Genomic DNA, 20,473 nt, shown 5'->3' with positions numbered 1-20,473 from the left:
TCCTTCCATCTCACTAATGAAACTATCATAAAAACAAAAACACATCCAACTGGATGGGAGGAAATAGCCATACACCAAGACATATAAGAAACTCACAAAATTTAACAGCAGAAACAAATAGCCTCATCATTAAAAGGATAGTAGAGGTGAACAGATACTTCTCAGAAAATGACATACAGACAGCTAATGGGCACCTGACAATGCTCATTATTATGTGTTGGATAATAACCCTAAGTGTTTTAGGCTTCATTAATGAATTGTCCCTTTTCTCCTCTCAGAGAAGCTTACCATGCTCTTGCTAGCATCCCTAATTTAGTTAAAGTTGATCATTAATTTTTCCTTTGTATTTTACCTCTCACTGTCACAGTTCACCATGTCAGTATTGATTACTTATAAGCCAAAACTTTCTGGTAATTCTAGAATTTGTATTTGTAGTGATTTTTATTTAAAGTGCTGTGTATTTGTACTTGCTTTTCTATTTTCCCTATAGCCTTTTTTTATTTTTTGCTTTTTGGGTCACACCCAGCAATGCTCAGGGGTTATTCCTGGCTCTGCATCTCAGGAATTTCTCCTGGCGGTGCTCGGGGGACCATATGGAATGCTGGGAATCAAACCCAGGTTGGCCGCGTGCAAGGCAAATGCCGTACCCTCTGTGCTATCACTCCAGCCCCCCTATAGCCTTTTTATATTTTCCTACAGAGCAATGTTCTTTGGTTAAACACAGAAAGACCATTAATGCTATGCTCCTAATATTTGGGAGTTGACTTACCCTGAAATATATCTACTCCTGGGCATTGGTCATAATTACTTGATTCAGGTTTCCGTTGCTGTTGTTCCTAACAGTCCAAAAGGGAGGTCCCACCGTGGGACTGGGACAGACCTGGGGTGAGTGGCAAAGCTACCCCAGCATTGAAATGGGACAGTCTAGAAAGCATAAATGCATGTCTTGATGCAAGCTGTTATGACTTAAGAGACAGGACCCCCATGGGGAAGGACAAACTGAGCTGGCCCTGAGGAGATTTAGTCTGGGATTTAGAGTAAAAGCCTTGCTTGCTCTCAGAGCCCAGAGAACTAAGTTTTGGGATCTTTGTCTTTTACTGTGTTTAGCCAGACAACTGCAAGTATTGAAAAGAAATAAACTTAATTGTTTAATATATACAACTAGAAGGAAAGACAAAAGCAATGTAGAAGTCCCTAGAAGACAATATCTCCTTGAGTTAATCTCACCAAGAGAATTGCCTCTACCAAATTTTTATCTCTGTAAATGATCAATCACACCTATGTCCTATACCTCAACCCCCTTCAGATGTTCTATAAGTATGCTAGCAGCTCTGCATTAAGTGGGCCATCAGTCTGTGGTTCCCCCGTCTCTGTCTCTGCTGGGGAGACCTGGGGAGGTCGGTAGGTGACTCTTGGCCATCGAATATCCTGCAGTACCCACATATTTGTGAACTCATAGGCACATGACAAAATGCTCATTATCATGGAAAACTATAGTTAGATATTACTTCACGTTAGTGAGAATGATCTATATAAGAAAAACATCCCTGAAAAAGATGTGGAATGGAGAATGAAGAGAACATGGGGGAAAAGAAAGTTTGAACACTGTTGGTGGGAATATAAATTGGTTCAGCCTCTACAGAAAAATAGTACAGAGCTGTCACAAAATATTAAATATTGAACTATGATACAATTCAGTAATTCCACTCCAAGAGCTCTATCTGAAAAATACAAATTCAAAAAGACATTTGCACATCAATGTTTGGGGTAGTGCAATTTACGATATTTATATCTGGAAATAACCTGTGTCCAATGACAGAGGAGCAGATAAAATATGAGATATATATTACCCACCACGGAATTTTACTCCTTTATAAGCAAAGATGAAATCTTGCCTTTTGAGACAGCATGGGTTGAACTGGTGGGTTGGTGTCAGGAGAGCAATAAGTCAGAAGGAGAAAGACAAATACCACATAATTCCACTCATATATGGACTATAAAAAAAGAAAGCAAGGGAATAGACAACGTCCAATGAAAACAAACACTCTGACTGTAGAAATTGAGGTTGGGGGGGAGTGGGAGAAGGATCAGAGGGAGGGGAGTGTCCAAAGGACTGTGGTGGAAGGAGGGATATTGATACTATAGTGGTAGATGCAACATGTATTTATAAGAGGGTGAAATTGTACCTCTAAAACCTACACAGTCTTGGGCCACAGAGAGAGTACAGCAGGGAGAGCACGTGTGCACACAGAAGACCCTGATTGGATCCCAGAGCTGCATTTGGTCCCCTCCCAAAGTTGATCTCTCCTGCTAAGTGAGATCCCTGAGCATAGAGCCAGGAGTAAACCCTGAGCAATGCCCCAAAACAAAAACAAACACCAAATTTCCTCAAAAGGAAACAAAAGTCATACACAGTCTTGCAGACTAAAATAACCTCAATTAGGACAACAAATGAAAACCACTCTGTTCAAGGAGAAATTAATGCAGTTTACACAGGGCCTGCTCTAGGTTAGCATTGCTTTATGTGCCATTTGGTACAGTGGTTGTGTGTTTCCAGTCTAGAATACTCAAAAAGAATTTTTTTTCCATATAAATGTATGGTTGTGCCCGCTCGAGCAAATCGATGAGCAACGGGATGACAGTGACAGTGACAGTGATAAATGTATGGTAAGGATTCCTTCACTTTCCTTATTGTGGCCTTTGAATGGTTCCTTAGAAGTGTTTTTGAAGGGGTTTAGGGTGAAAAAGTCACCTGCATAGGACATTTCAAAAGCTTAGTTCTCATCTTCTAATGAGCATGTTCTAATTTCAGACTAACAATCTGACTCTAGAAAAAAAAACAAACCCAAAACCAGCATATAACAGTTGAAAAAAATAACATTCTATGCTTAGGAACAAATCTTGGGGACGAAGTGAATGTACAATGTGGCAAGCGAGTGATTGTTTCTGACCTCTAAAGTAAAAAGTTTGGACTCACAAATGAATCTCAGAACTGAGCAGCTCGCTGCAGATATGCCCCCAGACCTTGTACCAGGATGATTTCACCGAGGTGCCTCAGATGGGAGCAGATGTCGTCCCTCCACCTGCCCCTGATGAGTCCCTGTGAATCTTCCAGAAGCCAATGAAAAATCCAGGTACACAAGAGCAGTGACTGCAAACTCCAGCCTTAAGGGATCGGGGATTGACCACTTTTTCCTGTCTCCCGGCCCCTTGGGGATCCTGACTGTCATGCCCAGGTACTGCCTCCAGGTGCCATTTAAGCACATTAGGGCATCAAGCACATTTTGAAGGCCATGACATCTCATGCTGTTCATAATAAGCAATATAAAATTGATTATCTAGCATCTGCCTGCGGTGCAGGCTTGAGTGCTGGTGGGAAAATTCAAAATAATGGTGGTGGGAATGTGTTATAGTGGTGGGATTGATGTTGAAATATTGAATGTCATCCATTATTGTGAGCAACTTTATGAAAATAAAATTTTAAAAAGGAAAAATATATAAAAAGTCCAATGTAGACATTGTGTCATATAGAAAAAAAGAAAAAAAAAACTGTCTACACAAAATAAATACTTGATCTTTCCGCTACTCAGCTAGACTGCAGTTAGCCAAGGACGAGGATGCCCCAAACCAGGCTCAGAGGTGCCCTGGAAACCTCACCAGTCTGAACCCTGCAGTGAGAAGGTTTAAGATGGAAAAGGGACAATGCTTCCACAGGTACTCAGGTGACAGAGCTCAGAAGTGAACCCAGAGTTCACCACCCTCTCTTCCATCTGACTCAGCACCAACTGGCAAGGGGTTCTTGCATTTAACTTTGCCTCCTTGAGCCTGGGGCATGTAGCCTCTGCTGAGAGCAGCTCCACAGCTCCTAAATCAAATGTTAACAATCAAATCCCCCCAAATGCAAACTCACAAGAGGAAAGGTTACAAGCATTCGATAGTAGGTGGGGCGGGGGTGGGAGCAGACTGTGGAGATCATACTGGATGCCCTCTAATTATATAAACAGAGAGACTGTGTCTGTGCCCCTTGGAACATCCCAAGAGGGAGGGAAAAGATTCAGAAATTGGAAGGTGGGGAGAGAAGTAGCCAGGGCGTTACTCACAAAGCCTTTGAGCAGGAAACAAGGAAGCTTAGATGTGTTACCACTGGCATGTGTCACTGTCCCTAATCACGTGTGAGATCACGTCAGCATTTACTTCTGGCTCTAAATTGAACAGACACTTCCGCTCTCTTTGCCAGCCCCAGTTTCCCTTCGGCTTAACCACAGGCCGGGTAAGATTCCGAGGAGACTGGGGAACATTCCAGTGGAAGAGCTGCTGGACAGCGTGGGAGAGAACAGGGACTGAGTGTGGCCTGAATTGAATTAGAAAACATTTTAAGTTCCCTTTTGAAGTTTTTATTACATTATCACCCAGCCGCTTCTTTCTTTGACTGTATATTGGTTTGTCTAGCTATGAAGTGTTTCATCCATTTATGACAATCATTCAATGGGTGCCTTCTTTTTCTCCTGAACAATTACTTCACATCATGGAATTATTTCATACTCCCTATCTAACAGGACCCCCATCCAGCATTAGTCTTTTTTTTAACATTATTAAGTATTATTTGTGCTACAAACTAGTCCCTGTCATTCCATTTGCTCTCAATGGAACGAACATCTCCAAATGCAGCAGCTATGTATACCTGGGTCAAGAACTCAACATGAGGAGCGACTTGGTGCCAGAACTGCGAAGGAGGAAGAGAGCAGCGTGGAATGCCTTCAAGAGCGTCGAAGAAGTGGCTAAGAAGATGAAGAACCTCTGGCTCCAGGAACATCTTTTCGATTCCACCGTTCTTCCTGCACTAACATACGCATCAGAGTCTGGGCCCTAAGCAAACAGGATGAGAACGCTATTCGGGTATCCCAAAGAGGAATAGAAAGAGCCATGCTAGGAGTATCACATTTCACTCAAGTGAGAGAAGGAATCCGGAGCTCCGACCTCTGTCAATGGTCAAGAGTCAGAGATGCTGTCTCGTTTGCCACGGTGTCGAAAACCAGATGGGCCAGACACGTAATGTGATTCAGAGACAACTGTTGAACTAGAGCTGTTACCGACTAGATTCCACGGGATGTCAAAAGACCACATGGTTGCCCACTTACGAGATGGTCAGACTTCTTCGTCAAAACCCTGAATGAAGGATTTGAGGCTCTTCCTGTTCCTGGAGCAAGCAGATGCCATTGGGCTACACTAGCACGTGACAGGGACAAATGAAGACGTTACTGGTGCCCACTCGAGCAAATTGAAGATGAACGGGATGACAAGTGACACAAGTGATTATTTGCGCTATCATCTTCAATGTCTCCATTCCAAATATAGAGCTTCAGGGGACCAGATTGTTCTTTGATTTTGCTCTCCTCAAAGTATTTCACGAGAGCTCCCTGTCCTCTGTCCAAATCATCATCTATTTGTCAAAACATCATCTCTGAAATTGCCTGCTCTCTAAGAAGCCAGAAAAATGTATTTGATGTAACTAAGCCATTATAAATGGCACTGGAGATTAAAAATGGGGCAAAGCTAGAACTTGGTTTTCTTCAGTGAATGGACCAATAGAAGGGTCTTGGTGCATTTTTCCTAGTCACTGGCAGACTAGGTAACAATCCTAGAGAGTTTTCTTCCTCTGTCCTTGTGTACCTCTTTGAGCGTTCACACCCAATGGAGTCAAGTGAACATCCTTCCTGTGGGAAGCACAGGTGTTAGCCCCAGAATGAATAGCCCTGCAGTCTAGCCCTGCGTTTCTATGGTTGGAATATTTTCTTGACATTACATGTACTTCAGCTTCTCCCTCATTATCATTCATTATCTAGCTGGGTCTTAAGTGATCTTGTGGTTTCCTTTCTGCATTTGTTTCATCCACCTTCCTTTGTTATCCTGTGTTACCCATGTCACCGATATTATACTGTCATCTTCCTGATAGTCACTTCACTGCTGTTGTTGCTCTGGCCTAAACTTGCCTCCTGTCATACTTCCCTAGTAATTAGAGAACCTATTTTTCCAGATACAATGCTGTAACAATGCTGGGTCTCATTCTCCTGACTCTGAAAGAGCCTCCAATGCGGCATTGTTGGGAAGGATGAGTAGAGAAGCTTCTAAAATCTCAGGGCTAGGATGAGTGGAGACGTTACTGAGACCACTTGAGAAATTCGACGACCAACGGGACGATGATGATGATGATGATGATGATTTTTTCAGAAGTGTCCAGCACTTTCCTTCCAGATTTTAGTATTCTAGTCTACTTGAACTTTGATTTTATCACTTTTGGAATAGCTTTGTGTCTTCTTTGTATTTCCAAGGCTTATCACATACTGTAGAGGGTTCTTTGTCTCACTTGCCCTGTTTAATGGTGACCTTTACAAGGACAAACAGTACTATTTATGACAAAATATTATTTGTCACAGCAAACATATTTTATATCCACTGCCTCTAGATTTTCTAAGTACATTAGCAGAGTTTTTCCACATGAAGACTCAAAAAGAAGTAAATGAGGACTTCAAGATTGCACAGCTAGTATATGACAGTTTGTGTCTGAGATGACATGTCAATATTATCAAGAAAAAACAGTAGACAAATGATGCTGGCACATGGAAGTTAGACAAATACACTCACCCAAGGATGGTTTTCTATGTAATACAATTCCTTCTCTTTAATTAACTGCCACCAGGTGGCAGTGGCCTGCCACAGGTCTCTGATATGGTCCCGAGTCACAAACCAGAGGACAGGAAGAGACCCTGTAAATTATTTGATTGTCTCCCTATCTTGTAAGAAAATAGAGATTTCCTAAGGTTATTCTATTTACTCAAAATCTTTGTTAGCAAAGGAGTAAAACATAAAGTCAAGTTGAACACTGACAAAACTGGTGTGGGGGACTTCATTCACAGCCATCCCAAGTCCCTGAGCACTGCCAATAGTCAGAACCTTATGCCAGCGTGGCCCCCAAACCAAAATAAAATTAAACCAAATTCCCCAAACTGGTCCTTTTTTATTATACCAACTTGTATATATACTTTTAAACAAATAGTTGTAATTTTCTACCTACTTTCAATAACTATACTAGGTTTGTTGTAGTCATTTAAAAAGAAAAAAAAAACATTTTTTTGGGGTTTCGAAACTGTGCTCAGAGTTCCCTCCTAGTGATTTCATGTAACGGTGAGAAGCTAAAGGATGCAAGCATGTGGTATGGCTCTGACCTGCAAGCACCAGCATTCTAGGGACCGCGTGGAGCTAGGGAGCTAAGGGTCTCAGCATGCAAGCCACGAACCTTGACCCCAGTGTTTTCTTTCTGGTCCCTGGTGATTTGTTTTCTCATGTTAGTTATGTAAGCCAGTAACTTGATTTCTGAACAGGGAAGCACCGAAGCTGCATTTGTGACCACCGTGGCAAAGCACACCCTCCATCACCAGAGCCTCACAACCGCTGCCGCTTTTGTCAGAGTGCACGTGAGACCGGAGTTCTTGTGGAGTCGCCTGGAAAGTAGAGGGAAGCAAAAGAAAACACACACACAGACCCACATAACCCACGTAACAGACCCTCTCCGCCGTGACTCGCTACGCACAGTTCATCTGGCTCTCCCTGCAAAATGGGATATTTTCTGAAGACAACCTCTAACTGCTACCACAGTGAACGAAACCATGAACGGTAACTTGTAAGGTTTGCTGAAGGAATGAGTCGTAAGAGCAAACTGGAACTCCCGAACAACACTTTACCAGACACACCTCAGTCAACCAAGGGCCTCCCAAAAGAAACTTTTTTTCAATTTTTTTCTTTTCAAATTTTTTAATTTTTTTATTAGTGAATCACTGTGAGATAAAATTACAGACTTACGGATTTTCACGCTTGCACTTCAGTCATACAAAGATCGAGTACCCATCCCTCCACCAGTGCCCATTTTCCACCACCAATGGTCCCCATATCCCTCCCACCACCCCCACCCTGTCCCCTTCACCCCACCCCATCTCTGTGGCAGGGCATTCTCTTTTGCTCTCTCTCTCTCCTTGTGTTGTGGTTTGCTACAGAGGTATTAAGTAGGCATCATGTTCAGTCTATAATCTATTTTCAGCCTGTATCTCCCATCCCTAGTGGGCCCGCCTAGCACCCTTTGCTTGGTGATCCCTTCTCTATCGGAGCTGCTTCTTCACCTAGCATGTGAGGCCAGCTAAGAAATCTTTTTCTTGCAAACCCAAAAACACAAAATAAATTGAGGATTCTCTTCCCTTCACCTTCACAATGAATTTTTTTTTTTTTTTGCTTTTTGAGTCACACCCGGTGATGGACAGGGGTTACTCCTGGCAGTGCTCAGGGGACCATATGGAATGCTGGGATTCAAACCCAAGTTGGCCGCGTGCAAGGCAAACGCTTTACCCGCTATGCAATCGCTCTAGCCCCCACAATGAATTTAAGATTAAAAAACATCTTTTTGAGCAATGAACTGCTTTATAACTTATCTTTTAGTTTTATCTATATAATTTGCATTTGTGATGAATTCATATTTATTGAAGTCTTACTTCAAACTGTGTAATAATTTCTGTGAAAGAATCTAAACCTACTAAAAGGCATTGCTTATGATTTATACAGAAATCAAATAAAATATAAGAAAAAACTTTATGAATGTAACATTTAGTAAATAATCATGGGGGATATCTGTAATTGATATACATTTGATTGTAAAAAGTAAATCTGTATTAGGTCAATGTACTTACACATCAACTGTAGAAATACACAAAAGTACCTTCCTCAGAACACATAAACACCAAATAATTTTTGAAAGTGAAACTATTACATTTATAGAAGACAAAAAACTACAAAAGCAGTTTAAACAAAAAACTTTATTATTTTTAACAAAAAAGAACATTCTCTCACTTTCTATTCTTGAAGCAATTTTTAATTCTTTCCAGTGGAACCAAAACCTCCTGAGCCTCTCTCTGTGTCCTCCAAAACCTTGAAGATATAAAAGTCAAGTCAGAGTGAATTTCAAATCCTCATTCCATTCTCTCCAGCTTCTATTTTCTAACATTATTACAATTTTGCTCCCCTGCTTTCCAAAAAAAGATTACAAAAAATAATCTTAAAAATACTCCACAACTGCTAAATAAGGAAATGATCAGAATTATGTGGTATATTTAAATTATGTTTGCTCATAAAGAATGATATATAGTAGTCCTGAAAAACACAAAAAATTCTAAAACTACAATTTTAATTACAGTAAGGTTAGTCACAGATACTACTTGATTATAAAGCTCCACATTTTCTCTTCACTTTAAGTCTTATATCCTGTTCACTTTACTCAGCTTTTTTGATACTTACTTGAACTTCTTCTATTTCTGGATAAAAAATGCGTTCACAAATGAGCTGTGCAATTCGATCACCTTTTTTGACTTCAAAAGAAAAAAAAGAAACAAAATGAGATTACTTAATCGATGCAGTCTCTATCCTGCTGTGCTCAACGGGAACTCGAGGGATTATTACTTGCACATACATAACTCAGAAGCTACTTTTATGTGAGCCCGTGTATTTAACATACCTTCAAACGTTTCTTTGCCAAAATTAAATAATACTACGCCAACATTTCCTCTGTAGTCTTCATCTATGACACCAGCTGAAAGGAAAAGGAAAAGAACATTAACTTGATGTATGCTCGGAACATGAAGGAGATGGACGCTGTCAGAATCAGTCTTCCAGAGCTAACTTCTCTTACACTTATAACTGAATATGCATCTTTTGCTCGGGCACCAGGGAAAGCCTAAAAACTAAGATGCGTATTACTAAAAGTCGAATATACTAAAAATTGTATTACTAAATATTGAAAAACTTCACAATCCCTGACCCTGAGCACTGGAGACCATCTGCTACTCTCACCTGGGGGCAGGCACTTACTCAGGAGCGGGTCACTCTGAATTCCTCTCCCAACCTGTCTAACCTGCCCCATGCCTGCCAAGAATTCTAGGAGAAAATTATGATTCGGGTTTGAAAGGTTTATCCCAGTAGCAGTTTCCCATGAATATCCAGATTGAAATATGATTAAGTCATAAATAAAAATGTCAAAATGCCTGGAGATCTTCCGTGGAATAAGTCGGCACTGACATTGATAAGCGGCAATCTGGCAAATATTACAACATTCCATTCTTCTAATGAAAAGAATGTGGAACTTTTCCTTTTGTATTCTTCCTCACCGTTGAATTTGAACCACCATTTGTTCCTAAGAGAAGTTATCACATCAGTTTGACATGAATACACCGTTCCATAGAATTGTAAAATCTATGCCTGTCTGAAACTATCAACAAGGTAGCAGTAAACCTTTGCAGGAATGAAACCTGAGCCAGGATCCTGCCAGGGCCTAGCCTGGAGAGCTACTAATGAACATTTATTTTGAGCCCAGGCATTTAATGTTTCATTAAACACAGAGGCACAGGTAATATAGGTGGGCAGGCCTTCTCATTGCCTTGACAAGGCTGAGGATACATTATATTATAAGAGCATTCGGAGCTGTGCAAACATCATCACAATCAATGTCATTCTCCACCACATGCCCAACTGTCCATTTCCTTTCATACCTGTCAATTCCTTACTCTCTAAAATGCTGGATTTCATGAAGAGTCAAATAAATGAGGTTTCATTTAATTTAATTCGAGTACGTCAAATCTCTTACTGAAATCGACCTCCATTAAAAAAAAATATTATAGAAAAACGAATAAAAATAATCAGGAATTTAGCCCAATGGGTTCTAATACTGGTTGATCAACTAAAAGAAAACAAAAATAAATTTCTTTTTTGGTTTTTGGGCCACAACACCCAGCTGTGCTCAGGGCTAACTTCAGGCTCTGAGCTTAGGGATCTTTCCTGGTGGGGTTCTGAGGACTATAGGGGATGCCAGGCATTGATCCCAGGTTAGCTGCGTGCAAAGAAAGCACCTATACTTGGGGTTGGAGCAATAGCACAGTGAGTAGGGCATTTGTTTTGCATGTGACCAACCCAGGTTCAATTCCCAACATCCTGTATGGTCCCCTAGCACCACCAGGAGTAATTACTGAGTGCAAAGCCAGGAGTAACCCCTGTGCATCACTGAGTGTGGCCCAAAAAGAAAAAAAAAAAAAAAGCACCCATACTTGCTGTACTGTCTCCAGACTCTAAAAACATTTTTTTTTTTTTTAAATATGGGGGTAAGTATTCTCTTCTGATTTTCTCACAGGGAAAACAAAGCAAACTGGAACGAAACAAAAAACAACTTTTATTAACAGGGGGAGATGGGGAAATACTCAGAAGAAAATATGTAAATTTTTCCAGTGAATCATAGAAATTTAAATGAGTCCCTGGGCTTTATGAATAAATCATCAAAGATAAGTGGAATGAGATTTAAGCAAGTCTTGGAAGGTTCCTGACAACCTTTTAGACAGAATTAAAGAAATTAAATGATAAAAAATTAATTAGAGAAAAATGTTTGAGCAGTAGCCCACCTTCTCTTTGCTGTTCTCATGACAAGGGGTCAGATAGTTTAGCTGTGGTGTCTACACATACTTGGTTGCAATGTGCTGGAAACTGCACACATTTTGTTGTGGTACTAGGGGTTATGGATAGTATAGCTTCCAGTACCACACGAGGCACAGGAGAAATTGCCAAGGATCAAGCTCGAGGCCTCACAGATAAAGACAGGCGCTTTGCCAATGAACCAAATCTCTAGGTCCAAAGATAAAAGAACTATATAAAAAAAAAAAGAACTGCAAAAAGTATGGTACAAAAGTGGTTAAAAAATAGCAGAGGTAGTTTGTAACATGTCAAGACTAAAACAGTGTTTTTTTTTTTTCTAGTTGCAGAGCACTAAACATTGACCAATTTTTTTTTTTAATGTTGGTCAATGTAAAGAATATGGAATCTCGGGGCTGGAGCAATAGCACAGCGGGTAGGGCGTTTGCCTTGCACGCGGCCGACCCGGGTTCTAATCCCAGCATCCCATATGGTCCCCTGAGCACCGCCAGGGGTAATTCCTGAGTGAAGAGCCAGGAGTAACCCCTGTGCATCGCCGGGTGTGACCCAAAAACCAAAAAAAAAAAAAAGAATATGGAATCTGGCTTCTTTTCCCTACTGCCAGCTAACCATTAATTTCATCTTTACTATTTATGTAAAGAATATGAAGATGGAACCAGCTACTTCATTAATTATGTGTTTTGGCTGTCTAACGGATCAGGGAAAATGTAATGAAGACCACCCCTCAGTAGAATACGTTATTCATGTATATGAATGGGAATAACGTCAAGATAACACTGATAACCATCTATGTCACTAATGAGTAATAAAGACTAGGTATGGAGTCTCCATGGCAGAGAGCAGATGTACAAGCCAAGACTCATTTACCTAGAATACGTTAGTCAGGACAAAGTGGAACTGACTTCTAATATCTTGTTTCTATTAGAAAACTTTTAAATTCCCAAGCAGCACAAATATCTATAAAATACAAACTAATAATGTTTCTCCTAATCCTCCCTGCAGTAATCAATGTTATAGTGACATATATATTATTTTGTATATATAGTGACATATTTTTTCTATTTAAAATACTATAAACATCTTTGAGATTAATATAAAAAAAATCAGTCGATTTTTTTTAGATCCAACTCAAAGAAATAAAAGTACCACTATTTCTACGTAGTATTACTCAATACCGTGCAGCTATATCCTAGGTAACTATCACCTTCAGATTACTGTAACTTTGGCTATAATAAACAAAACCTTTTACAGAAGTTCTCCAGTATTAGTATCTTTTACTCTCCTCAAATGGGTTCCAGGGTGGAGAAGGAGTACAGAGGTTTGGGCACATGCCTTGCATGTGGCCAACCCTGGCTCCAGGCCAGCACTGTATGGGCCTGAGCACTGCTGGGTATAGCACAGCCCCTGCCCCAAATAAATAAACAGGTTCTAAAATGCACATTCCCAAGTCAATGGGCCTATTTTATGGTTAACACTTTAATGGATGTTGCTATATACCTTTAAAAGGCAGGCAGCACTGCAGCACTGTCATTCCGTTATTCATCGATTTGCTCGAGCGGGCACCAGTAACGTCACCATTGTGAGACTTGTTGTTACTGTTTTTGCCATATTGAATATGCCACGGGGAGCTTGCCAGGCTCTGCCATGCGGGCGAGATACTCTCGGTAGCTTTCTGAGCTCTCTGAGAGGGATGGAGGAATCAAACCCGCCGCAAGCAAGACAAATGCCCTACGTAATTAAAAATCTGATCACTGATATTTAAGAAAAACGATTTCCAACATCCCGCCAGTACCAGATGGCATCCTTCTTTTAATTCTGCACAATGTGAGGAGTGAGAAAACCATCCATACCTTCTGGCTCTTGTTTGCATTTCTGACAGCAAAACTGCATTTCTCGCCCCCCCGCCCTCCATGTTTATCAAATGTTTCCATATGATCTTCTGTATTTTATTTATTTTTTTTCTTATCTATTTGGATATTTAATTTCTCTTTTCTTTTTGGTTTCTGAGCCATAGGGGTTGGTCCCAGTGGTGCTGAAGGACCATTGCGGTGCCAGGGATCTAGCCCAGGGCTTCCATGTGTAAAGCGCATGCTCCAGTTCTTTGAGCTATCTCTCTAGCACTAAATCCTTTTCATATAATCTGCAAGTTGTTGTTTTTTTGTTTTGTTTTAACTACACAGTATATTCTACCACACAAAAACACTACTTTTTTTTGTAAAGGAGTTTGCTAAATACCTGTAATATTCTATCAGGAACACTCAAATGATAAGATGTCTTGACTTCTGCAAAGTTAATGATTAACCCAGATTTTATGCCTGCTACTTAGAAATGTGAAAAACTTTTTGCTAATTAAAAGAAAGGGGTTTATCTGAAGTCAATTAAAATATATGGCAGAAAAACAATGCTCAATACCTTTTCTAAGCAGGATTGTTAACAGTATAAAAATTCAACCGTTCCAAATTTATTTCTTACTCATAGAATGACTTAGGAAATCCTGATTTATCCTTTTTTATGTAAAGGATTCTTTCTCTTCATGAGAAAGCAAAAAAAGCATTTTGAAATTATCACTGGAAAAAAACATGCACTGGAATCAGAATGATTAACTGACTTCAGGCAAAAGTTTTACTGTGTCAAGACTTTGGCATGTCTTTTACTGGAAATATTTAGTGAAAACTCCCCACACCTTCCAGATGTGAAATCTGAACAAAATCCCACAGATTCAACTTTTCTCTTTGACGCTGGTTTCTAACCATATCTCTCTACTGAAACTTGAAAAAACAAAGCAAAACAAAACCCTGGCACCTTTTTAGAGGGATCCATGAGAAAGCTGGGTCAAGAGTAAGGCCCGTTGTAGGGACAACACACTACTGAGTCTTGTCAGCCAAGGTTATTCTGATAGGAGTACAGAGGTCTCCCACCTTTAAGAGCAACTTCTTCCTTAATTCGCCAAACAAGAGGGGCTCTCTCATGGAGGGAAGGAGATTCTTCCTACAATGTTTCCCTAGAATCTTTTCTAAACTCTTTTGCCTATATAATCATTTAATAATTCACTGTATCACTCTCATCCTGTTGATGATCTATTTGCTCCAGCAGGCACCAGTAATCTTTTCTAAACTCTTTTGCCTATATAATCATTTAATAATTCACTGCATCACTGTCATCCTGTTGATCATCTATTTGCTCGAGCAGGCACCATTTGTCCTAGCCCTGAGATTTTAGGAGCCTCTCTTTACTCGTTCTTCCCAGTGGTGCTGTAATGGAGGCTCTTTCAGGGTAAAGGGAATGAGACTCGTCATTGTTACTGTATTTGGCATACCGAGTGCTCCACAGAAAGCTTGCCAGGCTCTGACGTGCGGGCAGGATGCTCTCGGTACCTTGCCAGGCTCACCGAGAGGGAGAGCTAGGCTATAAGAGGTCGCATGTTTCCAGGAGCTTTATTTTATAGTCTCTGGATCTGTTTTATAGTCCGTGTAATCCCATCAACGGCCAAGATCCAGACACTATCCAGAAACTATTTGCCTATATAACTAATAATTCCTAAAGCAAATACTTTTTCTTAAACAACCCCAAGATTATTTTTGCCCCTACAACAATAAATTTTCTCTAAAAAACAGTTATTTTGGGGACTAAGTATAGTTTATCACTCACTAAGGCAAAGCAAAAATCCCACTCACCACGCAATATCTATTTTGGCCCATTATTAACATGCCTATTTCACAGAATGGTCATTTGAAAATTAAGACATAATCAAAATAATATTTGAAGCTTAATATTGGAAGCTAGAGTGACTGTCATTTCAGAAATGGAAAAATTTCCAAAGATGCAGGACACAACAAAACTCATTTCCTTTTCTAGAAGATAAAAATACAACCTGTCACTGATAATTGCTTCCTAAGCAACAGCAAAGAGTTACAAACATTTTCAAATAAAAATATAAATATATTACCTCCAACATCTATGAAGTGTTTTGCAGCTAAGCCAGAACGAGGTGCTAAAAGACACAAAAGGAGAAATTGGCTATTTTAAGATGGAGGGATAACACTCATTATTTCTAAACAAAATTACAAAGATGTCACTCTTATTTCCTCTAATGCAAGTATATTCATTCAAGAATACATCCATTATCCTGGATTATTAGTGTAGGATAGAATTGTCTATAAAGTGTAGCATGGGGGATGGAGCGATAGTACAGCAGGTAAGGTGCTTACCTTGCACACATGGAACCCACATTCACTTCCAGGCACTTCAACGGTCCCCCTGAGCCCAGGGGCTAGAGCCAGGAGCAAGCCCTGAGCCTGAAGTAAACTCAACCTTAAACATTCAGCTCCACTATGCTTTTTAGTCTCCAAACAAAACAACAAAAAAATAACAAAAGCTAAGTTCCTACTTTGTACCTACTGATTTAGGCATCAGGCCCACCCTTAATCTTTAACTTAAATCCAACACCTAGTACACAAACACAGCCCTCTCCCTGCCTATACTTTCTCCATCTCCTGATTCCTTTCCCATACATTCGCTAAACATGCAGTTTGTCAATGCAATAGAGGGAGCTCACCTCATTTTTCTTTAAAAGGCTAAACTCCTAGCGAAGGACAGTAATCTAGCCCCCCCCGACCCCAAATGTCCCATAGTGAGGTCACAGTACCATTAGATCCTTTCTCTTTATCTCAATTTATCAGGAATAATTGTGCTCCTGATAAATTCTGACCTCTCCAGTGCAAATAGGGCCATACCAAGAATGGGGAAGCCCGGGAGCACAGGAGGGATCCCTGTGCTCTGGTGGTGGATAAGGTGTAGCACGTTAAGAATGAAACCATCACAATGATACCACATGCATGGGGGGAGGGGGTGTAAAGGATTCCTTGAAAAGCATGAAAAAAAGTTACCTGTGTCTTAAATCACTTACCTACTCTTCCGTAACACCCAGAAGGAAGAGCTATCTGAATGTCGGTTTTCACCAGGGCTTTCTCCATTGGTGGTACTGTATAATCATAGGCACTAGGAAGATAGTGAAAGAAAATAAACAGGATTTAGTCCTCATATCACTTAGTCCTAATATCAGAACTGCCTTAAATGTGTACCCATGCAACCACAGACTTTTATAACTAATCTAGTTGAGGGTTCAGGGCACTAGATTTCAATTCATCTCAAGAAGTTTGACAAAGGAAGAGGGAAATCCTTCCCCCCACTTTTGGGTCAATTATTAAAATGAGCTTTAGAGAAGTTACTCTCCAGGAATTTTTTTTCATAAAATAAATGCCAACATGAAACTCTCCTCTGAACTTTCAGATGCTTGGCAAATATGGTATAAAAAGATTAAGTAAATAAATAAAAAATAATAAAATAATAGTTAATAATAAGGTAACGTTTATTTACTCTTTGGTTTTGAGACACACCCTGCAATGCTCAAGATATATTCCTGAATCTGTACTCAGGGATCACACCTGGAGGTAGTTGGGGGACTATATGAGATGCTGGGGATCAAACCCAGCGAGATCATATGCAAGGCAAGCGCCTTACCTGCTGTACTAGCTCTTTGGCCTCTAAGGTAACTTTTTTTTTTTTTTTTTTTTACTATATCAAGGCACATACGTAACTACTTTTTTTTTTTTTTTTTTTTTTTGCTTTTTGGGTCACACCCAGCGATGCTCAGGGTTTACTCCTGGCTTTGCACTCAGGAATTACTCCTGGCGGTGCTTGGGGGACCATATGGGATGCCGGGGGTTGAACCTGGGTCAGCCGCGTGCAAGGCAAACGCCCTACCACTGTGCTATCGCTCCAGCCCTCACAGATGTAACTACTTTATGTCACTCATTTCAGTCTTAGAATAATCTTCTAGTAAGACTAAGAAAAGAAACAAAGTCATCTGCCAAGGGTGTTGCTGACAGTTTACAAAGGGGCCAGTCTGTGCCCATGAACTACTCTGGGGAGGAAATGGATGATGGTGAAAGATGGGCTACCTCCACACCTGTTTCATTTAGAGACAGGCACCTGTGCTCACTGGGAAGATGCTTCAGTTACCCGAAATCTGAGTCCCTCCCAGGGCTCACACCAAAGTCCAACAGACACTGGGCTATATCCATAAAAATGAAGAACTGCACATGATCGCTATTTGTTCTAAGGCACCCCGCTCTTTCATGTCTCTCTACAATATTAATCACACAATCCTCTCTGCCTTCTGCACCCAGACATCAGTATGCAAACTGTAATTACTTGGTATATTAGCAGAAAAAAGTCTGGAGGACTTAACACATCATAACCAACATAACTTTCCTTTTTCACTTCACTTTACAACTTCCTACATGGTTCTAAAGATATGGGCCCCAAGAGTAATGAGGGGGGAAGAGGGAACAAGCACAGAATTTTATTCTTCAGAAACTCATGCATTTCAGGACTACATAAAATAACCCAGGAAAAATTGGGGTACAAATGAAAAAGAAGTGCTGTATAAATGAAAGGGTGGTTTAGCTTCTCAGAACCAGACCCTTTCTGAAAGTTCCAGTGTCTAGCGTGAACTAGGGAAATTTTTAATCCCCTTTAAGAAACTGAATTTACTGCTAAATACCCTTTAAAGCTGAACCAGCTTTCATTCATCTTACTGATTTTCTAACTCAGGCCACTTCTTCCAACGCTGGGGTGGGCCTTAGCTATCCAATGCATACTGCAGGACAAGTAACGGACTACATTTAGAGACCATCCGACACGCCTGTCCCATCTGCACCAATCCCTGCAGAATTCATGATAATAAGGGAAGCGAGGGCCTGACAGTGGTACAGCGAGTGGGGCACTTGTCTTACACATGGCAAAACTGGGTCTGCATCACAGGCTTCTACTCCCACCTCCGCCACACCAGGTGTGATCCCTGAGTGCAGGCAGAGCCAGGAGTAAGCCCTGAGCACCGCTAGGTGTGGCCCAAATAGAGGGAAGCAAAAATGCTCAAATAAAAGGGTGCTGGCTCCGCAGGAAAGTTCGAGCTGTGCATGCATTAGACCTAGATTCAATTCCCACCCCAATTTGGGACTACTGGAGGGGGGTTCGGGGGGACACTCACCGGGAAAATGGGCAGAGACCCTAACACTTGACTGTAAAAAAAGCTGTACATAGTTTTTTTCCCGGTGAAATACTTCCAACTTTTTAAAATGGACCTTCCTGTTTCTAAATTACGTATTGCTCTTTTTTTTAAAAAAAAAAATGACATGAGTTTTATCTGTCAATCAGAGTAATGGAGAATTAAGTCTGGTCCTCACCCGCCTTTTTCTCATCTTCCCCCCCCCCCGCAAACTTGAGAGTCCCTAAAGCTGAGGGCAGCGGGCGATCGGAATCAAAGCAAAGCGGACCGTGCGCTTCAGAGGCAGGGTGCGTGGGTCTCCGGCACCCGCAGGTCCCCACTCACCTGTACAGGTCATAGCCCGCGGCGCGCTTGGACCCCTTGGTCGGGGCGGTCGCGTGCTCCGAGAGCCGCACAAAGCGGAGCCGCAGGGGCTCCTCCACCGCGGGCCGCGCCCGCTTGCTGGGGGAGACGGCGTGGGTCACTTCGGAGCAGGGCATGACCACAGGGGGCGAGCGGAGCCGCCGAGAGCACCGAAACAGAAGCAGAAGAAAGAAGCTAACTGAGCACCAGATTACAAATTTCCCGCCGAGCACGCGGCCCTCCCGCCGGACGGGCTCAGTGCGGCTCCGCGGAGGGGGGGGAGAGGAGGCTCGAGTTGCAAAACTGGGGCGCGGGTGGGCGGGAGCCCCCTTTGCGAAAGCAGATTTAGAAGAGGCAACGACTGCTTAGCCAGGGTAGCGCCCGGATCTAACGGAGGGAGGGGGGGACCTGCCGGGTCTCGGCTCCCACCCACAACCGATCCCCCCCGCAGCCCGACCCAAATGGACTCGCTCCCGCGCTGCCACGGCGCCGAGCCGCAAAGTCTCGGTCCGTCTCACCCGGCCGCCCAACCCCTTTCCGCGCCCCCGAGCCGCCGCCCCGCCGGTGGGGGAGGCGAGGACGCGCGCGATTCCATCCCGCGGGACCCCGACTTTACAGACGCCGCGGCGGCGCGCGCTGGACAGCGGCCGGCGCTGCTCGGAGCCCCGCGCGGCGCGGGGAGGGAGGAGGCGGCGCGGCCCGGGGAGCGGCGCGGGGCCCGGCGTGGCGCCGCGCGCGGGCACGATCGCCAGGCGCAGCCACGAAGACAAAAACAAGTAGTGGCCCCGCGTGGGGGTAGCGCAGAGGGCCGTCATGACGGCCCCCACCTACCGCCCCCAGCCGCCCCCCGATTCCGGCGCGCGCGCGCGCGTCCGCCCCTCCTCCCGGCGCGCGTTCCGCCGCGGCGACCTCGGAAGCAGTAACGGCCGTCCCGCTAGGCGCGCACGGAGGCGGCGCGTGTCCCGGCCGCGCCCAGGTCTTGGAGCCCGCCGCTCCCGCCTCGCCTGTCCCCGCCCCGCTTTTAGTTTAGTTTTTTAATTAATTAATTTATTTATTTTTGGTCCGTGCGCACCCCGCTCCCTATTTCCTGGATTGTCCGCGGTCCCGGCGCGCGGGCTCTGCGCGCTGCTTCCCTACCCGGGGCTGCAGCCATGGTCCCAGACGCCGCGCCGCCGCCGCCGCCGCGCCCGGCCCGGCCCCAGCGCTCCCGGGCTGGTCTCCAGACCGCCGGGATGCTCCCTTGACGGACGCCCGGCGGAGGTTCCGGAGATGCCCCGCGAGCACCTGTCGATTTCCGTGGCACCGCGGCATGTGTCAGGGGAATGAAGAGAGAGGACTTCCTAGGTCATTGCCAGCTCATTGCTCTTGGAGACCGGTAGCTCCGAAGAGACAGAAAAAAAAAAAATCTGGAAACCAAATCGTGATGCACTTTTGTCAAAATAAATAGAAGCTCTTAGAGCCTTCTAAAAATAAACAAACAAATAACCGAGGCTGGAGCAATAGCACAGGGTAGGGCATTTGCCTTGCACGCTGCTGACCCCAGTTCGATTC

At 42.9% G+C, this 20,473-nt stretch overlaps 1 protein-coding gene across 2 annotated transcripts; it reads right to left on the bottom strand.

The window, feature by feature from the left end:
- Positions 1-8,839: 8,839 nt before the first annotated feature.
- On the bottom strand, positions 8,840-20,271 carry DUT (deoxyuridine triphosphatase). 2 transcript variants are annotated; one of them, XM_055132477.1, is made up of 7 exons: positions 20,060-20,271; positions 18,905-19,043; positions 16,418-16,509; positions 15,458-15,502; positions 9,554-9,628; positions 9,337-9,407; positions 8,840-8,970 (listed from the first exon to the last, which is right to left on the bottom strand). In XM_055132477.1, exons 1-7 carry the CDS (start codon positions 20,073-20,075, stop codon positions 8,914-8,916), a joined length of 495 nt encoding a protein of 164 aa, XP_054988452.1. In that variant the 5' UTR covers positions 20,076-20,271; the 3' UTR covers positions 8,840-8,913. The 2 variants fall into 2 exon arrangements, with proteins under 2 accessions (XP_054988452.1, XP_054988451.1); XM_055132476.1 differs by lacking the exon at positions 20,060-20,271 and adding an exon at positions 19,539-19,744.
- Between the last annotated feature and the right edge of the window lie 202 nt (positions 20,272-20,473).

This window comes from Sorex araneus, chromosome 3 (genome assembly GCF_027595985.1).
Source record: "Sorex araneus isolate mSorAra2 chromosome 3, mSorAra2.pri, whole genome shotgun sequence".
NCBI classification, from domain to species: domain Eukaryota; kingdom Metazoa; phylum Chordata; class Mammalia; order Eulipotyphla; family Soricidae; genus Sorex; species Sorex araneus.
This window is presented reverse-complemented; position numbering and strand designations above follow the sequence as displayed.